This window comes from Manis pentadactyla, chromosome 5 (genome assembly GCF_030020395.1).
Source record: "Manis pentadactyla isolate mManPen7 chromosome 5, mManPen7.hap1, whole genome shotgun sequence".
In the NCBI taxonomy this organism is placed as follows: Eukaryota; Metazoa; Chordata; class Mammalia; order Pholidota; family Manidae; genus Manis; species Manis pentadactyla.
The window spans coordinates 101,235,073-101,261,079 of NC_080023.1; the positions used below are offsets into that span (position 1 = coordinate 101,235,073).

At 39.8% G+C, this 26,007-nt stretch overlaps 1 protein-coding gene across 3 annotated transcripts in view; it reads left to right on the forward strand.

The window, feature by feature from the left end:
* Positions 1-288: 288 nt before the first annotated feature.
* The window catches only part of PDE5A (phosphodiesterase 5A), a 142,838-nt gene continuing 117,119 nt past the window's right edge, over positions 289-26,007 (forward strand). Inside the window, exons 1-2 of one of the 3 annotated variants that reach the window (XM_036908606.2) lie at positions 289-695; positions 19,198-19,786. In XM_036908606.2, coding sequence (XP_036764501.1) covers positions 577-695; positions 19,198-19,786 — 708 coding nt within the window. In that variant the 5' untranslated portion in view covers positions 289-576. Of the gene's footprint in view, positions 696-1,850; positions 2,005-19,197; positions 19,787-26,007 lie in introns of those variants that run through there. The other 2 variants (XM_036908604.2, XM_036908605.2) reach the window with 2 other exon arrangements.

Genomic DNA, 26,007 nt, shown 5'->3' on the forward strand with positions numbered 1-26,007 from the left:
AGCCCCGGCGGTAGGACAGCAAGGCGGGGTGGTCATTGTTCTTCCAGGCCCGACCAAAAGCTGCAGGGTAACAGCTCCTCTCACTTTCGGGCGAAACTTCTCTAGCCGCCGCTGTCTGGCCTCCAGACGGGTCCTCGCGGCGGGACTTGGCTGCAGTGGGACGCTGCGAACACGCCCGCCGCCCCTTTCGCGTGCTCCCCCTGAGCAGGCTCCGCGCAGCGCACCCCAGCGGCCGCGTGGCCGCTGGCCACTGGGCTTCCGGAGAGCTCGCCAGTCGCTGCGCGGCAGCCTCGGAATCTGGGCACTTGAGAGGCTGCGAGGGGCAGTCTCGGCCTGACACCAGGAGGACGCAGGGCTGCTGCCCCCGGCTCGCCCGCCACACCTGGGACAGGAGGGCCGGGAGAGGCGGGGAGCAGCGGAGGCTGGCCGGTTCCTGAGCAGCTTCTCCGAAAGCCGGTCGCACTGCGGGCAGGCGAGGGGGGCGGTCTGGAGGCAGAGCCTGCTCCTCCTCGGGAGGGACCCCAGCTGGGGCAGAGGACAAGCGCCAGCCAGCCGCAGAGACGCGCCGCGCCTATCATGGAGCGGGCGGGCGCTGGGTCGGCGCGGCCGCAGCCCCGGGACCAGGACTCGGTAGAAGCGTGGCTGGACGATCACTGGGACTTTACATTCTCTTACTTCGTTAGGAAGGCTACCAGGTAAGACGAGGACTCACGAAAGACCCGGCCGGGCATGGAGCGTGACCTGGGGCTGATCTCTCTCTCCTGTTGAATTTTCCCCTAGTTCACCGTTGAACAACCTCCGTTCCCAGGTCCTTTGCTTTTCCAGTAGGTCCTTGCCTGTTAAGTGTAGAGCCCTCAGCTTTAAGGCGAGCAGAGCGTCGGATTCGATCCAACTTGCCCACAAAGTTCAAATACAAAAATGTACATGCCGACCCCTCAACACTAGGCTGCCCGGGTATAACCTGGGAGCAAGATTATCGTACATCCGCGCTCACAGGCCTCCCTCCAGCCCTTCTCCAGCCTGTGGTCCCCCTAAATTTCCTTAGCGAAACCAGAACAGTTTTTGAGCCCCTTCCCTGCAGCTCCGGAAGCACCATTTCCAGCTCGGTCCCGGTGGCTCGGCGCCTCCCCCGTTCGTCCCCAGTCCCGGCCCTGGCGGGGCAGGGAAGCCGGGGCAGGGGCGAGACCACGAGGAAGCCCAAAGGCAGCAACATGCCGGAGCCTTTCCAGAGTAAGTGCTGTCTGTCGCCTTCTGCCCGCGTCCAGTCCCGCCCGCCTCCTTTCGCGGCTCCCGCGCCTACGGCGGCGCTGCTGCGCGGGCTCCGCAGGGGGTTCGCGAGGGAGGCGCGGCGGGCAGCGGAGCGCGGGGCGCTGGCGGGTCCTGGGCGGCCCGAGCAGACCCAGAGGCAGTGCGTCCTGGTCGGTAGCCAAGCGCCCGGGCGGCCGCTGCGGAGGGCGGGGAGCGGGGAGCGGGGAGCCTGTCCTACGAGAGGCGGCTGCGTCGCGGGCGGGCGGGTGCGTGGGAAACGCCGGCCGTAGAGTTGGGAGGTTGGGGTTGAAGCAGCGGGACGAGGAGGGCGGAGCGGAGAGTGCGCGGCGGGCGGGTCCCCCGCAGCCTGAGGGGAGAGTGCGTTGCCGGGGCGCGGGCACAGGCGCTGCACGAGGAAGGCTCACTCCAGGGCGCACCTTTTTGGAGGGGGCCCGAACCCCTTGGCCGCCAGCACCCGCGGCGGCCGCCAGCCAGACGCGCGGGGCGGTGATGGTGAGCGGCCCGCCGGGACTCTCCGCTGGGCTCCCTCCCGCCGGCGCGCGGCTCTGCCCGGCGCTTCCCACCAGGGGGCGGCGCAGCGCGGGGCTGGTCGGGGAGCCGGCTCCCAGTCACCGGCCGCACCTGGGCCCGTCGTCGCCCCCCGGAGCCTCTTGGAGTCCAGGGTCCGCCGAGGCCGCCGGATCTGCACCTCGAACTTCCCACGTTTGCTATGTTGCCCTTTGGAGACAAAACAAGGTAGTTCCTCAGCATCCCACCCCCACCCTTTCCCACTGTCCCCGGGGGAGCGGCGGGGGTCGGGTGCTGGCGTCCGGGTCAGCCGGCGGGGCGATGCCTCATTGAAAATGGACTGTAGGATACTGTCTTCCTATACTCCCTTACGGATGTGTTACTTTGGGGTCCTAGGTGGGGCTCTTCATCCCTGTTTCTCCGAGCTCCTGTCGGCTTGTTCAGTTGCGGGGGTTTTTGACAGCGGCGACGGCTTTGGGACAAATCTTACTTCTTTTAAAATCCTCTTCCCCACTTCCGCCTTCTTCCTTCAAAACCCTAAATCCAGAAAGACCAGAAGATAAACCCTAAGAGGAAAGTGGTTTCTTTTCTAAAGACACTTCCCTGCTAGTTTAGGGTTAGGCGCTAAGGCCATCCAGGTCTGGAATTATCCAAGGCCGTAGGCCGATAGTTTGCAGAGGTCACCTGCTCCTCCGAGGTCATCTGTCCGGTTTCCTCTGACTCTTGCACACACTTCCACTTTCTGCCCTCACTAAATTACAGCGCAGAGAACGGGGAGTGGGCAAGAGAACTGGGCTGTGTGGGGTGGAGGGAGGCGATGGGGGTGCGTTCTTTAAGCAGATTATTAATATTTGATAGAAGTTACTTGACTTACAAATCAGCCTAACTGTCCTCTTCATTTTTCTCCCCTCTCTCTTTAAAGACAGAAACTTGTGGGAGTTTCAAACTGGCCATATATAGAACACTTTCAGAGCCTGCCAAAACTGAAAGTTACTTTTTGTTGGAAAATAAAGTGAAAGAATTAAGTCATGTTTCTTTTCGCATTACTTCTTCTCCCAAGTAGCAGAGGCTTAAAATCCTAATTCTCAAAATTACACTGCTCAGTGTGAAATTTAGATCATCTGACACTCTGTGGTGTCAGGTTAGGGCTTTTATGTTGTAGATATTAACAATATTTTGACGATAAACTGAACACTTTCTTTGAGACATATATATGTTTTCTTAAGAGTTTATGTTGAGTTTAAGTTGGAAAACAAACGTGTAAAATGTTTTCAGAGTAATACAGGCCCTCAATTTTAGGAGTTATAAAGTGCTGAAATTTGTCAGTGTAAAAAATATAACCTAAGACTTTTTGTGTAGCCAGAGGTTCGTCACAAAACAACATTCCAGTTTAGGCTTCCATTTGGTGGCATTTACTCTGAAGACTTAAAATAAGATTGAGAGATTAGACGTTGGTTGATTATAGAAATGCCAAACTGCTAAACCCAGTTGTTGTGGTAAACACTTATTGCAGACATTTTAACTTAACTTTAGAGCTAAGATTTTTTTTTAGCTAGAAGCTCACATTAACTTTGCTTTTCCCCGTTTTGTTACACTTGGTAAATGTAACATCAATACTGTGTGTGATTCGGGAAACCCATGAAACCGCTCTGTAGGGGCATTTGAAATGTTTTAAAATTTAAAATAAATTTGAATTCACTTAGATTGGTCACATGTGCCTGTAAACAGGCATGTTGATGGAACTATTGCACATTCTTTAATTGTCATTTGACATGCACGTGTGTTTCTCCGTGATATTCCCATACTGAATAATCTGTACTCAGTAATAGTTGAACGGAATGAAGGTTCTGGAATCCCTAAATTCTCTCTTAAACGTCTGTGAATTTTGGTTGACCTTAAAAGCAGTTATGCTGCTATACTACATTGTTTCCTGTAACTATCTTCAAATACTGAACTAAACACCTCATTAAAAAGCTGTAGCCTGAATCATAGCTGCTATTTAGTAATCACAACTTGAATTTGAGAGTGTTAGTTGAACAATTCCTAACATAATCGATTTTCATAGAGAATAACGAGATTAGTAGACTATAAATATGGGCAACTCCCACCCTCACTATTCTAGACAACTTCGCAGTCCTACAGGCCTGAGATACTGTTAATTAAGGGCTCTAATGCACATGCATTCACAAAGTCTCCCTGGTGCTAATGCCACTTTAACAGCTGTTATTCTTGACAGCATATTACGGTAATGTTACCTTTCATTAGTTACTAATCAGTTCTGTGATATGGGTGATGTTTTAGATCATTTAGTATTGTAGGGGTAAAGATTGACTTTTTATTGCTTTGTTTTGTAGCGGGCAAAAGCTTGAGAATATTTGGCATATACTGGAATAGGAGATACTAAATGAGCACAAGTTTTATGACCATTTAGATCAAAGTCCAGAAACAGAAGTTTCACACTTCGTGTAGTTTTCTATGGCAGACTTTACTTGACACTGCAGAGCTGAGCTGAAGTATTGACGTTCTGAGTCCTGTGTTTAGGATTCTTTCATTTTGTAATTTTTTTCTCATCTCTAAAAGCTGTAACTTTTTTTGGTGTATTTATATTAAAATCAGGTGATATAAAATATTGCCATCCACTCATAAAACTTACTGCTATAAAGGAATATCTTTTTACACACTTTTCAGACAAATCTGTTGAGCAGATTTTATTAAGCAATCAATAGTACTGAAGTTAAAAAAACCTGTAGGCATTGTTTCAGTCTGATTTTGATTTTACTTATGTTTTTACCAAAGTAATTCTGATGCAGATAGGTTTTTTTTTCTTGAATTGTTTGTGTTCAGGGTTCATAGCAAGCTCGAAGCTGCCTTTCAGTTCCCTGAAAGTACTCATGTGCATTAAATTCTTTCCTGGAAGAATCTGTAGATGTTTCTCATTGCCCTTCTACCTCTGGTCTCCTAGTTTCAAATTCAAATCCATTTTAGAGCCTGCAAATACAAGGTAATGATTTCAAAAGACGTGGTAGAATTAATGAAGTGGAAATTAGTCAAAGTTGGATATTGAAATAAATCCATTTGCTAAGTATAATACAAACTTAAATAGGCTTGTAGTACGTACAATTCTGTAGCTTTTTTTTTTCATATCTGTAGACATCACCAGCATACTCATAAGATCATGTTTTCAGCACTAAAAGATAAGCAGTTGTTAGCATTTGGATTATGTTGTGCAACAAAATTTCCTTTTTAAATAATTCCACCAAAATAGAGTATTTGTCTCTGGTCTCTGTCATTCCTGTTAAAATATTTGAAACTGCTTCAAGTTGTATAGGTAAAGGGTGTACCTTCACCCTTATCTGACTGTAGGTAATGTGTCTTGGTAAGATGCTCCCCTTCTTCTAGATGTAAAAACACAAATTAGAACTTTGCTTAAACTTCCCGATATGTTTTAATAATTGGGAAAGATTATGTCCTAACTGAAAAGGCTAAACAGAACTGCTTGGTATTTATTAGTTTATCCCCCAAACACTTTTCAATCTAGTAATCTGTTAAACCTCTAACTGTTGTGTAGAGTTAGATTTGTTCTGTGTTCTCAGAGCTGATTGTAGGATAAAAGCCTTTAGTAAGGACTGTTAGGTCAGTTAAACCACTGAGTTGATTGATAATGGAGGGTTGAAGAATTACTAATTTCTGAATTTAGGATTCAGACTAGGTACTGACTTGGCAGGACTTCCTGTGAAGTGAGTTGAGCTGGACAGATGTAGATTCAGTTGCCCACTGTTACAGTTGATGGATGTGGCCTAGGATATATCTTGTTATATCAGATTCTCAGTAAAAAGTGCCTGTGAATACCTAAGGAATAAAAATGGAAGAAAGTCTTTCCATATGAGTCATTCATCTGATATTTAGCTCTGTAATCTTATTTGCCGACTTGGCATTCTCATTTGATTTTGAAGCACAGACTTTGTTTCACAGTGTAAGTGCTTTAGTCATTTTCTCTAAGTGGCAGGAATTTATACTTTCTGCCAACCAAACATTTAAGGCAGGTAAAGCAAGCTGTTAAGTTTATGTCAATCATTTTGATAAGCAATCTAAATAGCCTTTAAAAAGCCTTTAAAGATACAAATAGATATATGACATATATCTATATAGATGATAAATTTATCTCTATATATATGATATAGATCTCTATATATGATATATATTTGTATCTACGTAGGTATAGGTACAGTTGACCCTTGAACAACACAGGGGTTAGGGTGTTGACCCCCATCCAGTCAAAAATCCACATATAATTTTTGACTCCCCCAAAACTTAACTACTAATTGCTTACTGTTGACCGAAGCCTTACTGATAACATGAACACTGCATTAACATATATTTTGTATGCTATATGTGTTCTGTAATGTATACTTAAAAAAACTTAAGCTAGAGAAAAGAAAATGTTTTATTAAATTGTTACAAATCTCCAAAAAATTTCCAATTTATTAGTTGAAAAAAATCCTTATATAAGTGGACCTGCAAAGTTCACACCTGTGTTGTTCAGGGGTCACTGTATATGTATGCACATATATACATTTGCCTGTTTTGTAGTTTGTAGTAAACATGCCTTTTAAAGCCTTATGTGCTGTTATTAGCTTCTGTATTCTTCAAGCCTTTTTTCTTGATTCTGAATTGTAAAGTTGAGGTCAACTTTCTGCAAGTTATCTTTTCTGAATACTTCTGTTATATCTAAACTTGGGAGAGAGAAGGTCCCCATCTGGTATCACATCTCTAGTGATAACTATAAAAAAAAAAGAATCATCATTTTTATTCTCTGTTGAATAACCTTTGCTGAAGAGAAAAGATCCTGACCTTTGAAGCTGGTGAAATAATTAAAACACACACACACATACACACACACACACACACACACACACACACACACACACACACACACACACACACACAAAGGATTTTTGTACTTCAGAGTTAAGAGATCATGTAATCCAATGTTTCTCAAGCTTAACCCCCTGTTAAAGAAAGACATTATTATTGATATCCAGTATATTAGTCAGAAAGGTTCTGGTCACAAGTGACAGAAACCCAACTTGAGCTCATACAAAATAACTCATAATTGAAGTGTCTGGGGATTGGTTTGGCTGGGAAATTCAGCTGATCAAATAATCTTGTCAAGATTCTGTTTATAATCTCTCTAATCTATTTGTCCTTCCTTCCTTCCTTCCTTCCTTCCTTCCTTCCTTCCTTCCTTCCTTCCTTCCTTCCTTCCTTCCTTCCTTCCTTCCTTCCTTCCTTCCTTCCTTCCTTTCCTTCCTTCCTTCCTTCCTTCCTTCCTGTCTGCCTTCCTTCCTTCCTTCCTTCTTGCCTTCCTTCCTTCCTTCCTTCCTTCCTGCCTTCCTGCCTTCCTTCCTGCCTTCCTGCCTTCCTTCCTGCCTGCCTTCCTCCCTTCCTCCCTTCCTCCTTCCCTCCCTCCCTCCCTCCTTCCCTCCTTCCCTCTCTGCATCCACCCATCCATTCTACCATCTTTTGGCTTTATGCTGTGTTGGCTTTATTCTCCTGCATGCTTTCTTCATGTGCTGGAAAAGTTTCTTCTTGGCAAATCTCTGAGTCTTAAACTTCTCATGTTAGAGAACTACCTACTTACCTATATCAGTCCCCTCAAAATTATTCTGGCCCTGCTGGGGTCACATGCCTTCTCTGGACCAATCATTGTGCCCAGAAGAACAGGGTTGTTGACTACTTTGTTGGGGCAGGTAACCCATGGTGTGAAATGTCTGGAGGAGGAGATTCCCAAAGGGAAGTGTTGTGGGCACATCCAGAAGTTGCCAATACCCACCATAGCTAGTGTTGACTTTCTTTTGTTTTAATGTTAGTTAAATGTAGCATTCTCGTGAGTGGGTAAAATTTAATCATAATGACAGCATTTATGCAACTGTAATACCAAAATAAATTTATGAGTTAACTATGAGGAAAATGATAAGACTCCAGCCAAATGCAGGTTGTCATTGATGAAATCATCCTTGCAAAGTGAATGTGGCCTGGCTGCCCGATGAAGGGTCTGACGAGGTCAGTTTACCATTGTTCCAGGTGCCCTGTGATGGTTCACTGCTCCCACTGGTCTCTCTGCTTGAGCAGTCATGACACTTTTATTCCTATAGCACAGAACACCAGCTTTTGGTTTTTACTTGGTTTGAAAGCATATTTTGCATCTCATATCTACCTCTTTTATTTTCTCTTTATCCCCAAACCACAGGGCTACATTGTGATTGTAAACACAAATAGGCACCTTACCTCTAAAACTGCAGGACAGTACTTGTTTATAAGGTGGTTAGCCCAGTAATTGAAAGCATACCCATTTCACCTTTTGTTTGTTTTACTTGTCATCAGTGTGAAAACACAAAATTAAAACATTTTCTTAGAAAAAATACAGATCTTCAAAACATAATCTCTTGAACTCTCAGGGCCTCTCATACCTCAGCCTGAGAAGTGCCAGTTTAGTCTAGTCTACTCCTTTCCATGTCTAAGCTGCAAAGCAAACCAGTTTACATATTTACAGCAGGGATTTCAGTTCTTGTTTTTTTAGATGTAAGTAGATTCTTCTTTAAGGAACATTTTTCATACATGTGATTGTGAATGCATGGAACATTACAAAACATGTCTCCTCCAGCTCTCAGTCAAATATGAATGTAAAAGCATTATGAGGCAATTCTGCATTCTATATATATTTGGTCCCAGCAATCTTCTCAGATGTTTCCATACCTGGAGGAAACTTGGAAACATTAATAACTTTAGGCAGAATGTTCATTTCCTTTCCATACCAGGCCCAAATGAACTACTTGCAGCAACATTGGAGTAGAGGTTGTTGGAGAATATTACTTAGAGGTGCCTAAAGTCTCCCATTTAATTTAATGCCCTCATAGATATCTTACTCTTTTAATTCATCTAAACCAGTGTTCCTCAAAGGGGATGGATGCTACTGGCATTTGGTGGTGACACTTTTTGTGTGTGTGAGAGACTGTTCAGTGCATGACAGGATATTTATCATCCTAGGGTCCCAGACAGTAAATGCCAGGAGTGCCCCAATCATTGTGACACACATTTCCAAATGCCCTCCAAGGGGTGGCACTACTACTTGGTTGGGAGTTGAACCCTTTAAAATTTATTTCTTTTTAAGGTGGTTAGGGCCCTAAGTAGGACAGATTTAAGCTTCAACCCAGAACTACCTCTATGAGTAAGACCTTAGGTACTTTATTTGCCTCCTCTGTACAATGGAAATAATAGCATTTTATTTCATAGAGTTCTTAAGTAATTGAAAGGAAATAATGCATATTTCTTTATCTCTTTTAGAGTGGTTTTCAGTAGTTTACTATTACTTGAAAATCATCAGTGCCTTAAATGTAATCATAAACTTTGATAGCCATTCTCTTATTCTGGTAGGTGCAACTTTGGACAAAAGAACAGCGATTTTACAGACTTTAGATGTCCTTATTTTTTAAGTGAATTTGTGTTAGCAGTTTGAACAGAATCTTTTGTGGATTGTGTAAGATATTGGAAAGGGAATTGGAATGGAAGTCCAGACTTCTTGATTTTGTCCACAGCTTTGTGACTGGTGCATGTGAATAAACCTCGGCTTTAAAGTGGAAAGGGGTAAGAATCAAGGCAGAGAAATTCATAAGTGAGATTAAAAATCTCTGAGCTCTAAGCATTCTTAATTTTCATCAGGAAAACAGTATCAACTTCTCAGATTGGTTCTTTTCATCTTTAAGTATTTCCAAATACAAGGAGTGCATCCAGGTCAAATCATGCAAACAACATAAGTAACACTGTGTAAAATAAAGATCCAAGAGCAGGAAAAATGTTTAACATTATATTTGATGTGAGTTTGTTTTAGGTATTTCCTACAGATAGTTTTAGCAGATTTTTAAATAAGTTATCGACCTTCCCTTCCCAGACAGGAAATTAGTACACTCTTCATAATTCTGGTTTTAGTGATTAATTCACATAACTGATGAAAAAAGCATGGAAGAGAAAGAAAAAGGGATGGTGTTTTAATAATAGACGTAAAAATTTGAGAATGCATTGTATTTCTTGGATCATTTGGGGCCTGCCACTTTCTACTCTGTTTTGTTGGCGGTATCCTGCCAATCTCCCCAGAAGTTCCTGCTCTAAGGACTTGCTGTAGGGCATCTTTGAGGCCCAGGCATGAACCTACTTACAGAATGTCTCCAAGTGAGCCCCTTGGGCGGGAGCTAAATGGGCTGACTTTAACGCCCACACCGGCTACAGCAGAGTGGGGAAGCCTTGGTTTATCAAGTACTTAACACCATTCTCCAGTTCAGAATTATGGCTATTATAAAATATTGGTATGGTTTTCATCACAGGTGATTAGTTGTATATTTTCTCACATTTATCATCGGTCTTATCTCTGTTATTTTGAAAAAAATTATCCCCCCAAATTTATAACTTACTTTTGAAAGCATTTCTAAGTAGTAATGGAAAAACAAGTTATGTTCTTGCATTTACTTTTCTCAACTAAATGTTCAGCTCTTAATCTTTATTTATTATTCATAAAATCATTGCATATGTAAGTGTAGATACTGGTCCAGGAGGTCTATGTTTCTTCAGTTCTAATTTGAAAAAATATTAACATTAAAACAAGTCTTTTTTTCCCAAAGAGTGTTTCTGTAGAAAAATTAGTGCTTTTAAACTCAGAGTTTAAGAAGCAGTAGATAATACCTGGTTATTCTGTAGAAGCCCATTGAATAAATTGTTTATATTTACAAAAGAAATTAATCATTTAAAAATATATACTCCATTTCATGCTAGATTAACTTAACTACAATAAGAATCATGTATTTTAACACTGTGTCCCAGACTCTATGCTGTCACTTTCTATGCATCATTTCCTTTAATTTTCTTAAATCTAGGAGGATTAATGCCATTATCTCCATTTCAGAGAGAGAGTAAATAATGTACTCAAGGTCTCTCTCTCTCTTACAAAGAAGTAGCTCAAGGGTTGAAGCCCATCTGTCCACCTGGGGCCCTTAACCACCATGCTCTACTGAAGTTCAGTGTCAGTATTAATGGAAGCAGAGCAAAGGCTCATAGATTTAATGTCATACAGGATCTAACTCAGGAAGAAGTTAAAGTTTCTCCTAGGACCTCTTAATGTGCAAGCGCTTTATTACTAAATGATGTGCCTAGTGACTTTGCCCATGTGGGTTTAGTTTCCATATGTGATTTTAGAGTATAAAAAGTGGGAACTCTCAAATGACATTTTAAAATAGAGTAGCTGAAAATTTAGGTACTAGGCCATTACAATTATATTTTTAGTATTAGAGCACATACCCTAAGTATATTTTCAAGTAATTTTTATCTTTGATACATTATTTTTAGGTTAGAGTACAAAACACATTAAACTACTTGCTCTACAAGTAGGTTTCATCTAATTATATTTCTAACCCATGAGAATGAATGTGCTTATATCTAAATTTTACTTTGCCTTGTAGATTATCCTTTTTTTCCATCTTACTTTCCTAGATGCCAAGAATCATTCTGTATAACCGAGACAAAGGAGTTTAATAATTTTTCCCCTTTCAAGACACCTGAAGTATTGCATATGTATGTGACGACAGAATTTCTGTCTTTTTCAGGATTCATTTTGTAAGATGAGAGCAGTTCAGCTTTGGTACAAAGTAAAGTTATTAATTTATGGAGGTCTTACAGACTACAGATATTTGTGTGTCTGTGTCAGTGTGTGTATAACCCTTCTGCTAATAATATTTGAACTGCTGTTTGAGAGCTTGCATCCCTCTGTCCTGTCAATAAGTTTTGCATATCCTATCTAGTACTACTAGATAGTAGACATTTGGAAGAAGCTGTGACTTATCTAAATTAGTGGAAAATATCTCAAACTTAAACTGTAAATTGTAGTTTTTCTTTCCTGTGATAGCCTTATAATAGTCTTGAGTGAGAAATGAGAAATTGGAAAAGGGGAAAAGTTTTGATTCATAACAGAGTATGTGCCATATAATGTATGACCTTTAATTTTTCAACAAATATTACTAACCAGTTCATAAAATTTTTAGAAAAAAATAGGAGATGAAGACTACCCAGGACACTAAAGTTAAACCTATTTATCCATTAAAAATGTATTACTATCTTGGCATCATTGAATTTATTCATTAATTTAGGCGATCTATCCTTAAAGAAGGATATCTCCTAAAAAAATAGAAGCACAGAGGATGTGTGGAATGAAATACAGCACTTAATTTCTGCCATGTTTATAGTTTTGATGTAATAAACTGTTACAACCACTGTAAAAAAATGACAATTCATCTTCTAAGCTTCTACATCCCAGAATTCCTTTGATCTTTTTTATTACTCCCAAATGAATTTATTCCTCTCTCTGTGTATTACTAAAGACGGAAAATGTCCATCCCTGGATGTGTCCAGCTTGGCCGCATCCTGAACCTGGCTGCCTGGCCTTTGAGTGCACCGACTCGCTTAGTTTTGTAGGGGCACCCACATTGTGACATCGTCTTGAGGGGCGCAGTGTTGTTAGTGCTATAAAAAGATCTCAGGAAATCAAAATGTGTTAAACATTATTCTTCATGACACTGATTTACATATTCAATCATCATTGCATAAGCAGTTTGAGCTGCAAGAGTCTTTCCTGAAGTAGAATATTAAGACAATAAGCTTCTGATTGGATTCATTGTTTAAAAGATTTGAGATTTAAAATTCAAGTCACATTCATGACAACTCATGGCCAGTTTTTGGCAACTGCCATTTGGCTTTATTTCCTCCTATGTAATTAGTGTCAATCTTTTCTGTTTTTTTCTTGTGTGGGAAAGGGTCTCTTAGTGACCCTGAGCAGCATCTGTGCTGTACACAGCTTGAAACCACAGATGGTATTCACAATCACATGAGTGAGGAATAACTCCCAACATTTATTGGGTGCTTTCAAGGGTTTCCTGGTAATTTTAAGATATATTGTAAAGGTTAAAAAAAAAAACACCTAAATTTAATTCACCCATTTTGAAAAGGTGCATAATGCAACTCTTTCATGAGGTAAGAAATTTTTTGTGTAATAAAATAAGGAAGGAAAGAAGTGACTGGAGGATAATAAAACAGATTTTGGTGAGGGGGAAGGAATGATTTGGATGGGATATTAAACATCAGGATCTTGTCATTGATTATAAATTCTTGGCATCAATTTTCACTGCATTTCTTTTGGACGTGGCTTTATTTCAAATGTCTGGGGCCTGTTAGCTTTCATTAACAGCCTTATAAAGTTCAATCAACTGCAAGACTTCAAAAGGGCCACTCTGCTTGTGATGACTCCTGGGTTTTCAGGCAGTTATCAAGGGCGTGCTTAGACAGGAAAGTAGACTCTCTAGGTTATTAGTGCTGTCAAGTGTCCCAGTACCTCTGTGGACTTGTGTCCCTTTCCTTTTGCTCATATGGCTGGGATGTAACTTATGTAGAGTTATGGTGAAGCTGTTATATTTGAGGTGGGGAGAGTTAGTGGCATTCTATAAAGAATGTCATTCTGAAGTATCTGCTTTGGCCAAGGACTTTGTGTCCTCAGGGTCCAGCCTAAGTGAGACCGCATCAGGTCGACTCAGCCTGTGGGCTTGTGCTGCCATCCTTCTCTTCATCCTCTTCCCTCATCATTTCCCTGAGTCTCTTGGTGGAGCTCTGTGAGGAAAGGAACAGCCATTGCCCCTGACCCCAGCCCTATGCCTCCACTGGAAGGGAGATAGTGAAATCTTAAGTAGATGGAAGAGATTTTGAAATGCCGCCATGTGTATTTTCATATATCAAACCTGGGTGGTGAATGAAGGAGTAAGGAGGTCTTTGTAAGCAGGTCTTTCTCATATTTAAAAAAGAGGAAGCAGAAGTAATAAGTGTTGGCATGGACATGGAGAAAAGGGAACACATTGGCACTGTTGGTGGGAATGTAAAATGGTACAGCCACTATGGAAAACAGTACAGACATTCCTCAGAAAGTTAAAAATAGAAATACTGTAAGAACCAGTAATTCCACTTCTGGGAATTTTAACCCAAAGAAGGCAAAAGCACTAATTTGAAAAGATGTATGCACTCTTATGTTTATCACAACACTATTTACAATAGCCAAGATATGGAAACAACCTAAGTATCCATTGACATGTGAATGGATAAAGATGTGCTACATATCTGCAATGAAAAAAATAAGCCATAAAAATAATGAAATCTTGCTATTTGTGACATCTGGATGGATCTAGAGGGTATTATGCTAAGTGAAAAGAGTGAGACAGCAAATACCCTATGGTTTCATTTATATGTGGAATCTAAAAAAATAAACAAAACGGAAGTGGTCTCATAAGTGCAGAGAACAAACTGGTAGTTGCCGTACAGGAAGAGTGTGGAGGGATGTGCAGAGCAGGTGAAGGGGATAAAGAAGTTCAAGCTTTCAATAGTAAGATAAGTAAGTCACAGGAATGAAAAGTATAGCTCAGGGAATATCATCAATAACTTTATAATAACTTTGTATGGTGACAGATGGTAACTTCACTTAGAACATGTGTAATTATTGAATCACTATTGTACACCCAAAACTAATATATCTAATATCAACTATATCTCAATTAAAAAATAAACAAGAGGAAGCTGAGGACCAAAAAAACACTGAGTTGATTACCCAGTGATCACCCCTGGCCCACTGACAATGTAAACTGTGGTGGGGCCTTCATGGCCTGTTACTGCAGCGGCCCATTTTAAAACTGAAAAACTTGAACTCCAGAGAAGGTGCCATTTATTCAACCTCACAACTGTGTAGTATGGTAGCTAGAACTAGAATTATCTCCTGACTGCCAGCTTATACCCTGCTGAAGACAGTCAGCATCCTGCACTTCATTAAAAAGTCAGAATTGGTGGCATTCTCTCTGTTTTATAGAGGATGAAATTGAAACTCAGAAGAAAGTCATTTGCCAGTGGTCACACACCCTGTGAGTAGCAAATGCTAAGATTAGATGAGAATTTTGGACTCACTGCTGAATAACATAGCCTCTCAATACTTTGTAGTCCCAAGAACCAAGGATTTTCAGCAATTAATTTGTCAGTCTCTCTTTTATAAGTAGATTGTACCTTGTTTTTGCTCCTGTTAAATATATAGTGTGGTGTGGAGAGTGACATGACAGAGCTTGATGTAAGGGGTATTCATGCTGTAAATTATTAGTCTGCCAGCTCTCAGAAGGCCGGTTTACCATGCACAGGGTCCCCGTGTGGTAGGCCTTTGTGACCTTTTGACAATAAAATTAGTATTAGTGATTTGATAGCCTGGAACTGATTAGTATGCCTCATGAGACCTGCCTTTTCTTTGCTGTCTACCTGCAAACAATTTCAGTTGTGAAAAAAGAATACAGAATGACTAGGGCGGCCTGATGAACTATAGGGCCCCCAGTTGAATTTGAATTTCAGATACTACTTATTCTAAAACATTATTCATTGTTTATCTGAAACTCAGTTTTACCTGGGTGTCCTGTATTTTTATTTGCTAAATCCAGCAATCCTAAGCATGACCCTTCTCTTGAACACATTATACATTCTTTCCAGGGGTTTGCTTTAGATTTATAAAACATTACTTGTTTTCAGAGAAATGTAGACAAGGGATTCAGTCAGATTTTTTTAAAGGACACCATCCTTAAGAGTCTGTATTATCTGGGTCATTTAGACAGAAAATAGGATCGCAAATTATGAAAACAAATTGATCTTAGATTTTAAAAAACTTAGATAATGAAAATTCCATTTCATTCTAGTTTTAGAATAAACAGTTAATTTGCTGACAAAACTGTACCACAAACACTATCTTTACTTCATGTTTGACTTTTATAGCAAGATCATAGTCTTTTTTTTCCCAAAAACAGTTTTTTGAATTTATACTTGAAACTTTCATCAGTTTTTTTAAGAGCTTTTCTTAATCCTGAATGTAATTATTTGAATAGGATTCGTTTTTCAAGTTTCTTTAAGTCATTATCCTTGTTGTTAGCTGATCTTTAATTGGCTATAACCCTTAATCGTCAATGGCCTTGTGTAATAATAGAACAGTTCTCTAACGTCCCTTTATACTTGTAGAATTTCTGTATCTTTCTATAAGAATTTTAATTTCAGTTTGCAGGTGATATGTATAAAAACTGAGATATTAAAAAATCACTGAAAGAGGATAGATACTAACGTTAAGAGGAAAGGCTCACTTTACTTTGTACGGCCACATAGTAGGTCATGTGCTGCAAAACATCAAGGAATGCCTGAAGAGAGAGGTGTAAGAGATGGTTTATTTTTATTTGTGGTTGGTTCATAAATGATTGTTTTGATGTTATGACAACATGTGTTTTCCTGCATAAGCATATAATTACAGGAACTCAGATAATCAATAATGTGGTTGTGTGAAAGCCCTTCCCCCATGAGTGGTAGTTAATAAAAATTGTTGATTGAATGCTAAATATACTAGATCTGCCCTTCCTGTGCCATTTAATACTGAATTCATCTTTCCAAGAAATAAAACAGCTATGAGCAATTAAATATACCAGTAAAAAACACAAAATAAGGAATTTTTGAGCACTGACTCTGTCTGAGACATATTCTAGGCCCTGTAGGGTATATGAGGATGAATTAACCATAATCACTTATGAGGCTTAAATCTAAGGGGTGATTTGTACTAATAGTTAAACAACAATTTTGATTTTCTGTCACAGATTTCCAACATTCAGATCTTGAAAGAGTCATGTCCCTTTTGATGCAGTTAATTTAGGGCTTCATTTAATCATTCATTTACTTTGCTCAAGAAATGCTTATTGAGGACATACTAAGTGAACAGGCATTTTCTAAGTACGGGGATGCCATTCTGAACAAGAGAGACAAGTAACTGATAAATTTACATCTGGCCAGAGGAGACAGATGATGATACAACAATAGCTTAGTAAACAGGAAAAATACCTGATAATAAGAGTTCTGATAGTGTAGGGTGAGAACATGATGTGTTCGAGGCCACTTTCAGTGGAGTGATCAGGGAAGGGCCGTCTGACCAGAGATGTGGAAGATGGGGAAGCTGTGAGGAGCCGGGAGCAGGTGAGGAGAGAGCATTCCAGCCTGGGGGCAGTGAGAGCCCGGTGGGCTTGAGAGCACTGGGGAGGCCGGCATGGGCAAGTGGAACTGTGGTAGGGGATTAAAAGAGTTTGGGGTTTATTCTCAGTAAGAGAGCAAGTAGTTAGATGTTAAGCTGTACTTTGTTACAAGATGACTCTGGCTGCTGTGAGGAGAATGAATTGGAAGGGAGGGGAACAATATCAGAGAGTCCATTTAGGGGGCTGTGGCTGTAGTCCAGGTGAGGTGGTGGGGCTGGGGCCAGGCTGGTAGTCAGGAGGCAGACACAAACAGATTGGGTGGGAGGTCTGGGGAGTCAAGCTGACAGGGCTTGGTTTGTGAGAGTTGAAGGAAACAGAAATGTTGAGTAATTCCTAGATGTTTGGTCTGAGTAACTGGGGAGGTGATGGTGCCATTTCTTGAGGAAAGCTGGCAGGAACGAGACTGGAGCTAGAAGACTGGTAGGGCGTTAGGAGCTCTGGTCTCACTGTTTTCAGTGTTTAACCACGAGTCTGTTAGACATCCACATGAAGCTGTCAAATAGGTGGTTTGATTAAAAAAGTAAAAAGTTGACCCCCCTTTTCCAATGAAAAGACAAGAAATAAGTTGGGACTAAATTTTAGGTTGATAACTAAAATAGTTCAAATGCCTATTTTTATATTGATTTAATAATTTAAGTTAGATGTGCATCATTTTAAATCACATCTGTTAATTTAGACAGACTGCTTTTCTTCCTATATCTCATTTTACAAAACAGTTTTATTCAAACAGAGTCCCTGTTCATTTTTGACAGCTTCACATGCATTTTTGACATCAATGTCTTTGGTTTGAGGCTTTATAACAGCATTTCCCAGACTATGTCATCCTCATTGCTTTCTAATTTTGTAGATACAGAATTATTTTCATCAGTGTTCATTATTTTCAAGGGAAAGTTGGTCCTAAGCTACAACATGAATATATAAAACAGTCAGACAGTTATATTTTTAAAAACTCTCTGCTGTACATATATGTTCCTGATCTGTTTATATACCTACTACATTACTTTTTTAAACAGATTTTTAGAAAGTTTTTATAACTATATCCAGCACTTGAAATTATGAGGCCATTCTCATGATATCTTTGTTACTTTTTTTATCCATTCCACTCTAGGCTGATACTATTTTAGAATAATATATATTTACCAAATAATACCTTACTTTTCAAATGAAATAATTAAGGGAACTTCTTATAAATGACTTAGTAAAGACTCAGAAATAAGACATCCTCTTCTTTTTCACTCTGTATTCTTCTTTTTCCACTTAATAAATTGTGGAGATTATTCATAGCAGTTCATATGACCATTTTTCAGTGTCTGCTTAGTTTTCCATTGTATAAATGTGGATGTATTTAACCAGCCTTCTATTGGTGGCATTAGATTCCTTCCTGTCTTTGCTGTAACACTGCTGCAGGACATACTTTGGTGTATCTTTTGCTACATATGTAAAATCTCTGCAACCAGGGTAAATGCATTTAAAATTTGTTAGATATAGCCTATTTGCCATCCAAAGAGTGATACCAGCTTTTAGTATGCCAAGAAGCTTTCCAAAATAGTACATTGTCAAACATTTTTTTTATCCTGGCCATTTGGTGAAAATAATTGATATGTAATTGTAGACTGGAGATTGTGATGCCCTTATGATAGGCAAACTCTTAAATATCCTCAGTAGTAGCAAGTTTTTGTGTTTGAGGGCAAATCTGAGTTTTAAAAAAAGTCAAATTTTTGCATTGTATGTTGTTAGCTATTACTCTTTGAATTAGATATTGCCTACTTTTTAGTTTTCTTCCTTTATGCCAGAAGTAATCTAGAAGAAGAGCTCATTTCTATTACTATTGAACAAGCATTATTAGCATAAATTTACAGAAGTCCATAATCTTTCTACATAGCAAATTAAATTGTATTTTTCTTTCACCTTCTACATCTAATCTATCTATAGCAATATAGATAAAACTATCTAAAAGTAAGTATGTTAGCTAGTCAAATTTAGACAAGTATTTGTCAGAAATTTTCAAATATTTAACTTCAGAACATGTATGTTTTAAACAGCAAATGAATTTCCATATTTATGTTTTCCCAACATTACTGTCATTTAGTGTCCTTTAATACAAACCGATTTTGAGAAGCAGACTTGATGCTTTTGATGTATTGTAAATCAGGTATCTGAAAATACAGTTTACCATACAAGAATTTTGAGCAGTTTTCAGGGGTAACACCTTTTTGTCTCAAATATTTGATATGTCTGCACTTTCTGTTTGCAGAGAAATGGTCAATGCATGGTTTGCTGAGAGAGTTCACACCATCCCCATATGCAAGGAAGGCAGCAGAGGCCACACGGAATCTTGCTCTTGCCTCTCGCTGCAGAGTCCCCGTGCAGATAGCAGTGTCCCTGGGACACCAACCCGGAAAATCTCTGCCTCCGAATTTGACCGGCCTCTTAGACCCATTGTTGTCAAGGATTCTGAGGGAACTGTGAGTTTCCTCTCTGACTCAGAAAAGAAGGAGCAGATGCCTTTAAACCCACCAAAGTTTGATAATGATGAAGGGGACCAGTGCTCAAGACTCTTGGAATTAGTGAAAGATATTTCTAGCCATCTGGATGTCACAGCCTTATGCCACAAAATATTCTTGCACATCCATGGACTCATCTCTGCTGACCGCTATTCCTTGTTTCTCGTCTGTGAGGACAGCTCCCATGATAAGTTTCTCATCAGCCGCCTCTTTGATGTTGCAGAAGGTTCAACACTGGAGGAAGCATCCAATAACTGTATTCGCTTAGAATGGAACAAAGGCATTGTGGGACATGTGGCAGCGCTCGGTGAGCCCTTGAACATCAAAGACGCATATGAGGTAAGTAGGGAACCATTAGAACAGAGTGGGCATGGGAAGAAGAACATGGGTGGGGCACTGGACAACTACTGTGAATGGTGGGGACATTTCAGACAGAGGTGAAACAGGGTAACTGCGATGCAATAATTTGCATACTTACTTCAGACTGGAATGTATGGTAAGAACTTGCCCATTTCTTCATCACTGGTGGTTCATCACTGGTGGTAGAGTCAAGGATATGGGCCTGAGAGAAGTCTTACTGTTTTTCTCCTAAGTGATAATTTAATTTAGCTCCTCTCATGGTTGTATTTTCTCATCTTTTTAGCTGATCACTGTGCATATAATTATCTGCACTATCTGCACAAACTTCTGAGGATTTTCCTGAGATTCTAAGATGATAGGTCCAAAGACTATGAAAAAAACCAAACCCACAATCTTTTTAATTAATTAATTCATCATATTCATTCATTTGCAGTCCCATTGACACCAAAGCCTGATTATTTTTCTTTCTATGATTTCTTTCACCAGTTTTATTTTTAAAATAAATTAACTTATGGATGTCTTCAAAAAATGCAAAGTGTTGCTCTAAAATCTTTCAGTGGAAAGGTGGGTATTTCTTCTACTTTTGCTATTGTTATATACAGGTCTTCAATTATGGACTTAAAGATTACAGTTTATGATTCTTCAAACTTCCCTCATAAGATGATTTGTTTATTAGTAGAATTACAGGTTTTAAAACAAAGCATCTTAGTTGAATGACACTTTGTGTGTTTATGAGGTATTTTCTAGCTTGCTGATAGAACGGTTCTAGCTACCTGCCATATGGGACACTATTGAAGTTCTGGGGTAATCCTGGCTCACAGCACTTCTGTGTAATGTGAACAGTCAGAGCTGTTTTATTCACCCCTGTGTTCCTGAAACCTAATACAATATCTGGAACATCTTCAAGTAATAAATATTAAGTGAAAATTATAGTAGATATGATTGATAAGTAGAATAGAAAGCAGATTCTAATAGATGCCAACAAAAATGTGGTAGGTTCAGGGAAAAATGAGATGGCATATAGTTGGGAAGATGAAGAAACATTTCTTGGAGGAAGAAGCAATGCTTGATATGGACCCTGGAAAATAGATTAGGATTTGAATAATTTGATTTGTATACATAGTGAGATCCAAATGTAAAAGGAAGTTTGAAGAGGAGACAGGAAATTTGGATTTGTATGTGGCGCTTGTATGGAAATGTGTGGGTATTATATTACTCAGTGAACACACTGAAGAGCCATGGGAGCAGAGCCCTGAGATTAATAGGGTCTTGAATGCCAGACTGAGGACTCTGTGGCAATCCAGAGCTATGAGGAATAATTGAAGATAGTTTGAAAGGAGAATCAATATGATTCAGGCTGTGCTTTAGAAAGATGGATTTTACACTGGTTATAAATTAATTAAAGTAGAAAACAGTGGAAGCTGGGAAGGATATATTATTTATTAGTATGAAGAAATAAGGACCTGAACCGAGGTACTGGCCTTGAAGGTCAAAGGAGGGAGTAGATTTCCAATAAAGAAATTGAATTTTACTGGAGTTGGCAACTAATAGGAAGAAGATGAAGTGAGGGGAAAAGAAGGGTCGAAGATGACTCAGATTTCAAGTTGGGTGAATAAATAATGGTAACTGGTTAGGAATAATAAGGGTAGGGATTTGGGAAGAGATGTGATAGTCCAGGTAGGTTACATCCTGAGATATTTTCCAAGATCTATTCTATACAAGTAGTCATTAAATTTTGATTCTTCATGAGCTATTTCTGTGCCCTCTTTGAGCTCTGTAGTAATGTCTCACCATAGCAGACTCCAGAAGGGGTATTAAGGACACAGCTGAAGGATTGCTGCCAAATTTGCAGAATTCCCTTCCTGTCTTAGGTGACAGCTGGGTTTCTGCTTTTCAATGGCACTATAGTTCCAAGTACAGTAGGACCGTAAATATGCTTCAGCTTTGCTGAGAAAGTCTTCGTCTGTCTGTGTGGTTCTAAGCTTCTCCAGCCCTGAGAATATCTTCACTAATATGCATTTTGTTTAATCTGTGTACCATCTTTAAAGTTTTGATAATTTAACTTTTCTTTTGCACTTAGTAATTACTCAATCATTGTACCTCTGTCTAAAAGATGCCCAGTGTCTTGGGCGGGCAGTGCTCTCACGCTGGAGCCTCTGAACCTGTGGGTTTCTCCTGTTGTAGCTTCTCCCTTGGTGCCCTGGATCCGTGCTTACAGTGGCCTTGCAAGAGTTATTTGTGCCCCAGGAATTTCATTAGAAGTTGTGGGGTTGATCTGGGACATACAATACATTGGTGTTAACAGTGGAAGTCAGTTGACTAATGGATAATTCATTACTTAGTCTCACCCATTATTTGAATAATCAAAATACGGTCTCACAGGCTTTTGCAAAAATAGCCAGAATATGAAAATACATTTTCTGAGTCCTGCCTCTTTAAACATTCATCTGTAAAAATGACACCCTACGGCAGTATTTCTTAAGCTTATTTGACCACAGAACACTTTAAAAGTTGTAACGTAGCAGTGGAAAACCATGAAGTGGCCATAAAATATAATCGTCCTCAGATTGCAGCTAAGAATAAAAAATAGGTCCTATAGATAAATCTGTTGTAAGAAATGGTCAGTGTTTGATTCACTTTGAAAAATTTGTGACACAATGACATAAATCTGGGGATTCAACTATTTTATTACAAATAAAACAATGCATTCATATATTTAAAATATAAAACAAATTCCACCATTTAAACCAGTGATTCTCAATTAGACAACAAATACTAGTGAAAGGATGTGTTGGTAAATGCTGCCCACATATTGATGTTCAATCACATGTCTTCTCCTCCTGCATTGGCCCATCATTCATGCAACTTTTTTGAATATGGCCCAGCATTTGTTAATAATAAGATATTAGCACATAATAATCAGAACAACTGTTTATACAATTGTGTTTGGCATTTCCCTTATATATGAAAACTAGATTTCATCCAATATCTATATTGGATTGTGTATTAGTCAAGATTCTTCAGAGAAACAGAGTCAGTAGGATATATGGATGTGTAAGAGGAGGTTTATTATAGGGATTAACTCATTGATGATGGAAGCATAGAAGTTCTGCACTCTGCCCAGCATCTATAGCTGGAGAACTGCTGGTGTAATTCAGAGTCTGAAGGCCTCAGAATTGAGGGGTCAGTGCTGTAAATCTGGTGTAGGTCTTGCCCAAAAGTCTGGTAGATGGCAGGAGGGCAGGAGAAAATAGATGTCTCAGCTCAGAGAGAGCCAGTTTGCCCTTCCTCTGCCATTTTGTTCTATTCAGGCCGTCATTGGATTGGATGACGCCCACCTGCATTGGTGAAGATGCTCAATCTGTTGATTGAAATGCTGATCTCTTGGGGAGGTATCTGCACAGAAGCACATCCAGAAATAATGTTTGCCAGTTGTTTGGGCATCCCTTAGCTTTCTCCAGTTAACACTTAAAATTCCGTCACAGATTGCCTTGAAACCCTAGCTCCATATCCAGTGGAAACCTTAAGCCTCCCAAGATTTCCTGTCAAAGGAAATGACATTGTCAAAGCACCCCTCTTTCTTGCAAGTCAACTGCAGTGCAAAACTTGGACCTTTCTTCTGTTCCCACAGGACAGCCACCACATGTGTGCCATGATTTCTATGGGGTGATGTGTGGAGGGTTCTAGGTCAGGGCCACATCACCACTGGTGGGGCCTTTACAGCTGCTTTTCTTCCCACCCCTGCTTCATTCCTCCCTCTTCATTCTTCTCCAGATAATTAGATCTTTATCATATCTCATCTTGCCGGTCTTGCTTTCTACTTTAAGTACTTAACCAAGATATTTTTCTAAAGAAATATGAGCTCTTAGAAATTTCTGGTGAATATAATTATTTCCAAAATAACTTTTAGTAGGAGAAAGAAATAGCACTAGCAACTTTAATTTTGATAAATCTACTAATTTGTTATGGTGTAATTGTGCCCCAGGGAACATCATTTGGGAACTGCTACAGCTGCTTTTGTTCAATGTTCTAATAATCTTTAGGCGTTGTTTTAAAAGGACCACTCTGTGGAAGAAAACCAGCCTATGATTTGGCAAGTCTACTGTGTTGTTTCCATTATTTTTATTTTTATATAATTTCAAACTTAGAGAAAAGTTGGAAGACCAATACAAGAGACTTCCATGTACCCTTTACCCAGGTTCTCCAGTTTCTATGGTTTGCCCTCTTTGCTTTATCATTTCTCTCTCTCTCTCTCTCTCTCTCTCTCTCGATACACACACACACACACACACACACACACACACTACACTGCATTTAAGTAATATATGCATATTATTATTCTGAACTATTTGGTAAGTTGGAGACAATTTTACTATTTCAGTGTCTATTTATTAACAATATTCTCCTATGCAATTATAATATATTTATCAAAACCAGGAAATTTTATGATACATACTATTACCTAACAGTCCATAGTCAAATTTAGTCAATTGTTCCATTAATGTCCTTTATAGTTAATTTCTTCCTCTGATCAAGGGTCTAATCGAGGATTACATAATGCATCTACTTGTCATATCAGTTTAGTCTCCTTTAACTGTGGAATAGTTTCTCAGTGTGTCTTTATCCTTATTGACATGTCTTTTAGAAGAATACAGGCCAGTCATTTTCTAGACTGTCCTTCTCGTACAGATTTCTTTCCAGGCACTTTTGGCAGGAATACCACAGGTATTGATATGGAGCCTTTGCCTGGTTTTCCAAGCAACAGTCAATTCTTCGCTTCTCCTGCAAGAGCTGCAATACAATTCAGTCTGACACTAACTAACCAGAGTGAGCACAAGTCCCATAAGTTAAGGGCCCAGTCCCACAAGATTGCCCCAGTTCAGATGCCAGCCACAAATGTTCTTCAGGGTACCCAAAATTATGCCCAGCTGACTAAAATTCATTGATTCCCCACCTCAGGTTCAACAGTATGCCAAAATGATCACAGAACTCAGGAAAGCACTCAACACTTGAAATTATAGCTTCACTATCAGTGATACAAGTCAGGAATAGCCAAATGGAAGAGAAGCATAGGGCAAGGAATGGGAGGTGGGGGACACCAAATATCCATGCCTCCAGGGGGCAACACACCAGCATCCCAGCACACAGATACCTTCACCAACCTGGAAGCTCCCCAAACTACATTGTTCTGAGTTTCTTATTGAGGTTTCATTAGTCATGATTAATTAAATCATCCACCAGTGGTGACTGAATTCAACCTCCAGCTCCCTTCTCTGGAGATCAGAAGTGGGGCTGAAAGTTTTAATCCTCGTAACAGCTTGGTTGTTTTTTCTGGTGGCCAGCCCCACCCTGAAGCTCTCAAGGGGGCGGGGGAGCCTCTCCCACCTAAGGCATCTCATTGCATAACTCAGGTATTGTTGAAAGGAGCTTTCTATGAATATCAAAAGATTCTCCTGTCACTCAGGAAATTCCAAAGGTTTTTAGAGCTCTGTACCAGGAACTGGGGACAAAGACCAAATATATATATATTTTCTATATCACAACCTTCTCATCCTATGTTACTAGGATGCAGGTGATGTTAGGTTACCCCAGTACTGATTATTTAAATTTGATAATTTGTTTAACTGGTGTCCAGTAGGTTTCTCTACTATACAGACAAAATTTTTCCATTGTTATTAGTAGGTATTTTATTTTATAGGGATATACTTTGGAATTGTGTAAATATTCTATTCCTCATCAACCTACATTTACCAATTTTGGTATCCACTGATTTCGTGACTCCATCATACCCTTTAGGTTTATGTGGAAATTTTAATGTGTAAGACATTTGGTTAAGGCATTTAATGTAAGGAAAATTTTTGCCTTCATTATTCATTCATTCGTTTATTTATATCAGTATTAGCTCAAATAAGTTTTTTGTTTAATGAGTTATGATCTGTTATCTTTATTCAGATTTTCAAATTAGAACAGATCTACAGTCTTCTGTGTCTTTTTGATATGTCCCCACCAATCTGGGCATTTTCTTGCTTTCTGGTGGAGCTGAAAGTTCTGACTGTCTTCTTTCACAGTATGTTCCAGGCTCATCTTATACTTTCCTGCCCTAGCTCTAGAATCATTCTTTTTTCCAAGGAGCCCTGGTTCCTTTCAGTGGAGGGGATAGTACTTAAAAATCATGATCTGGGAGGGGCGGAAGATGGCGG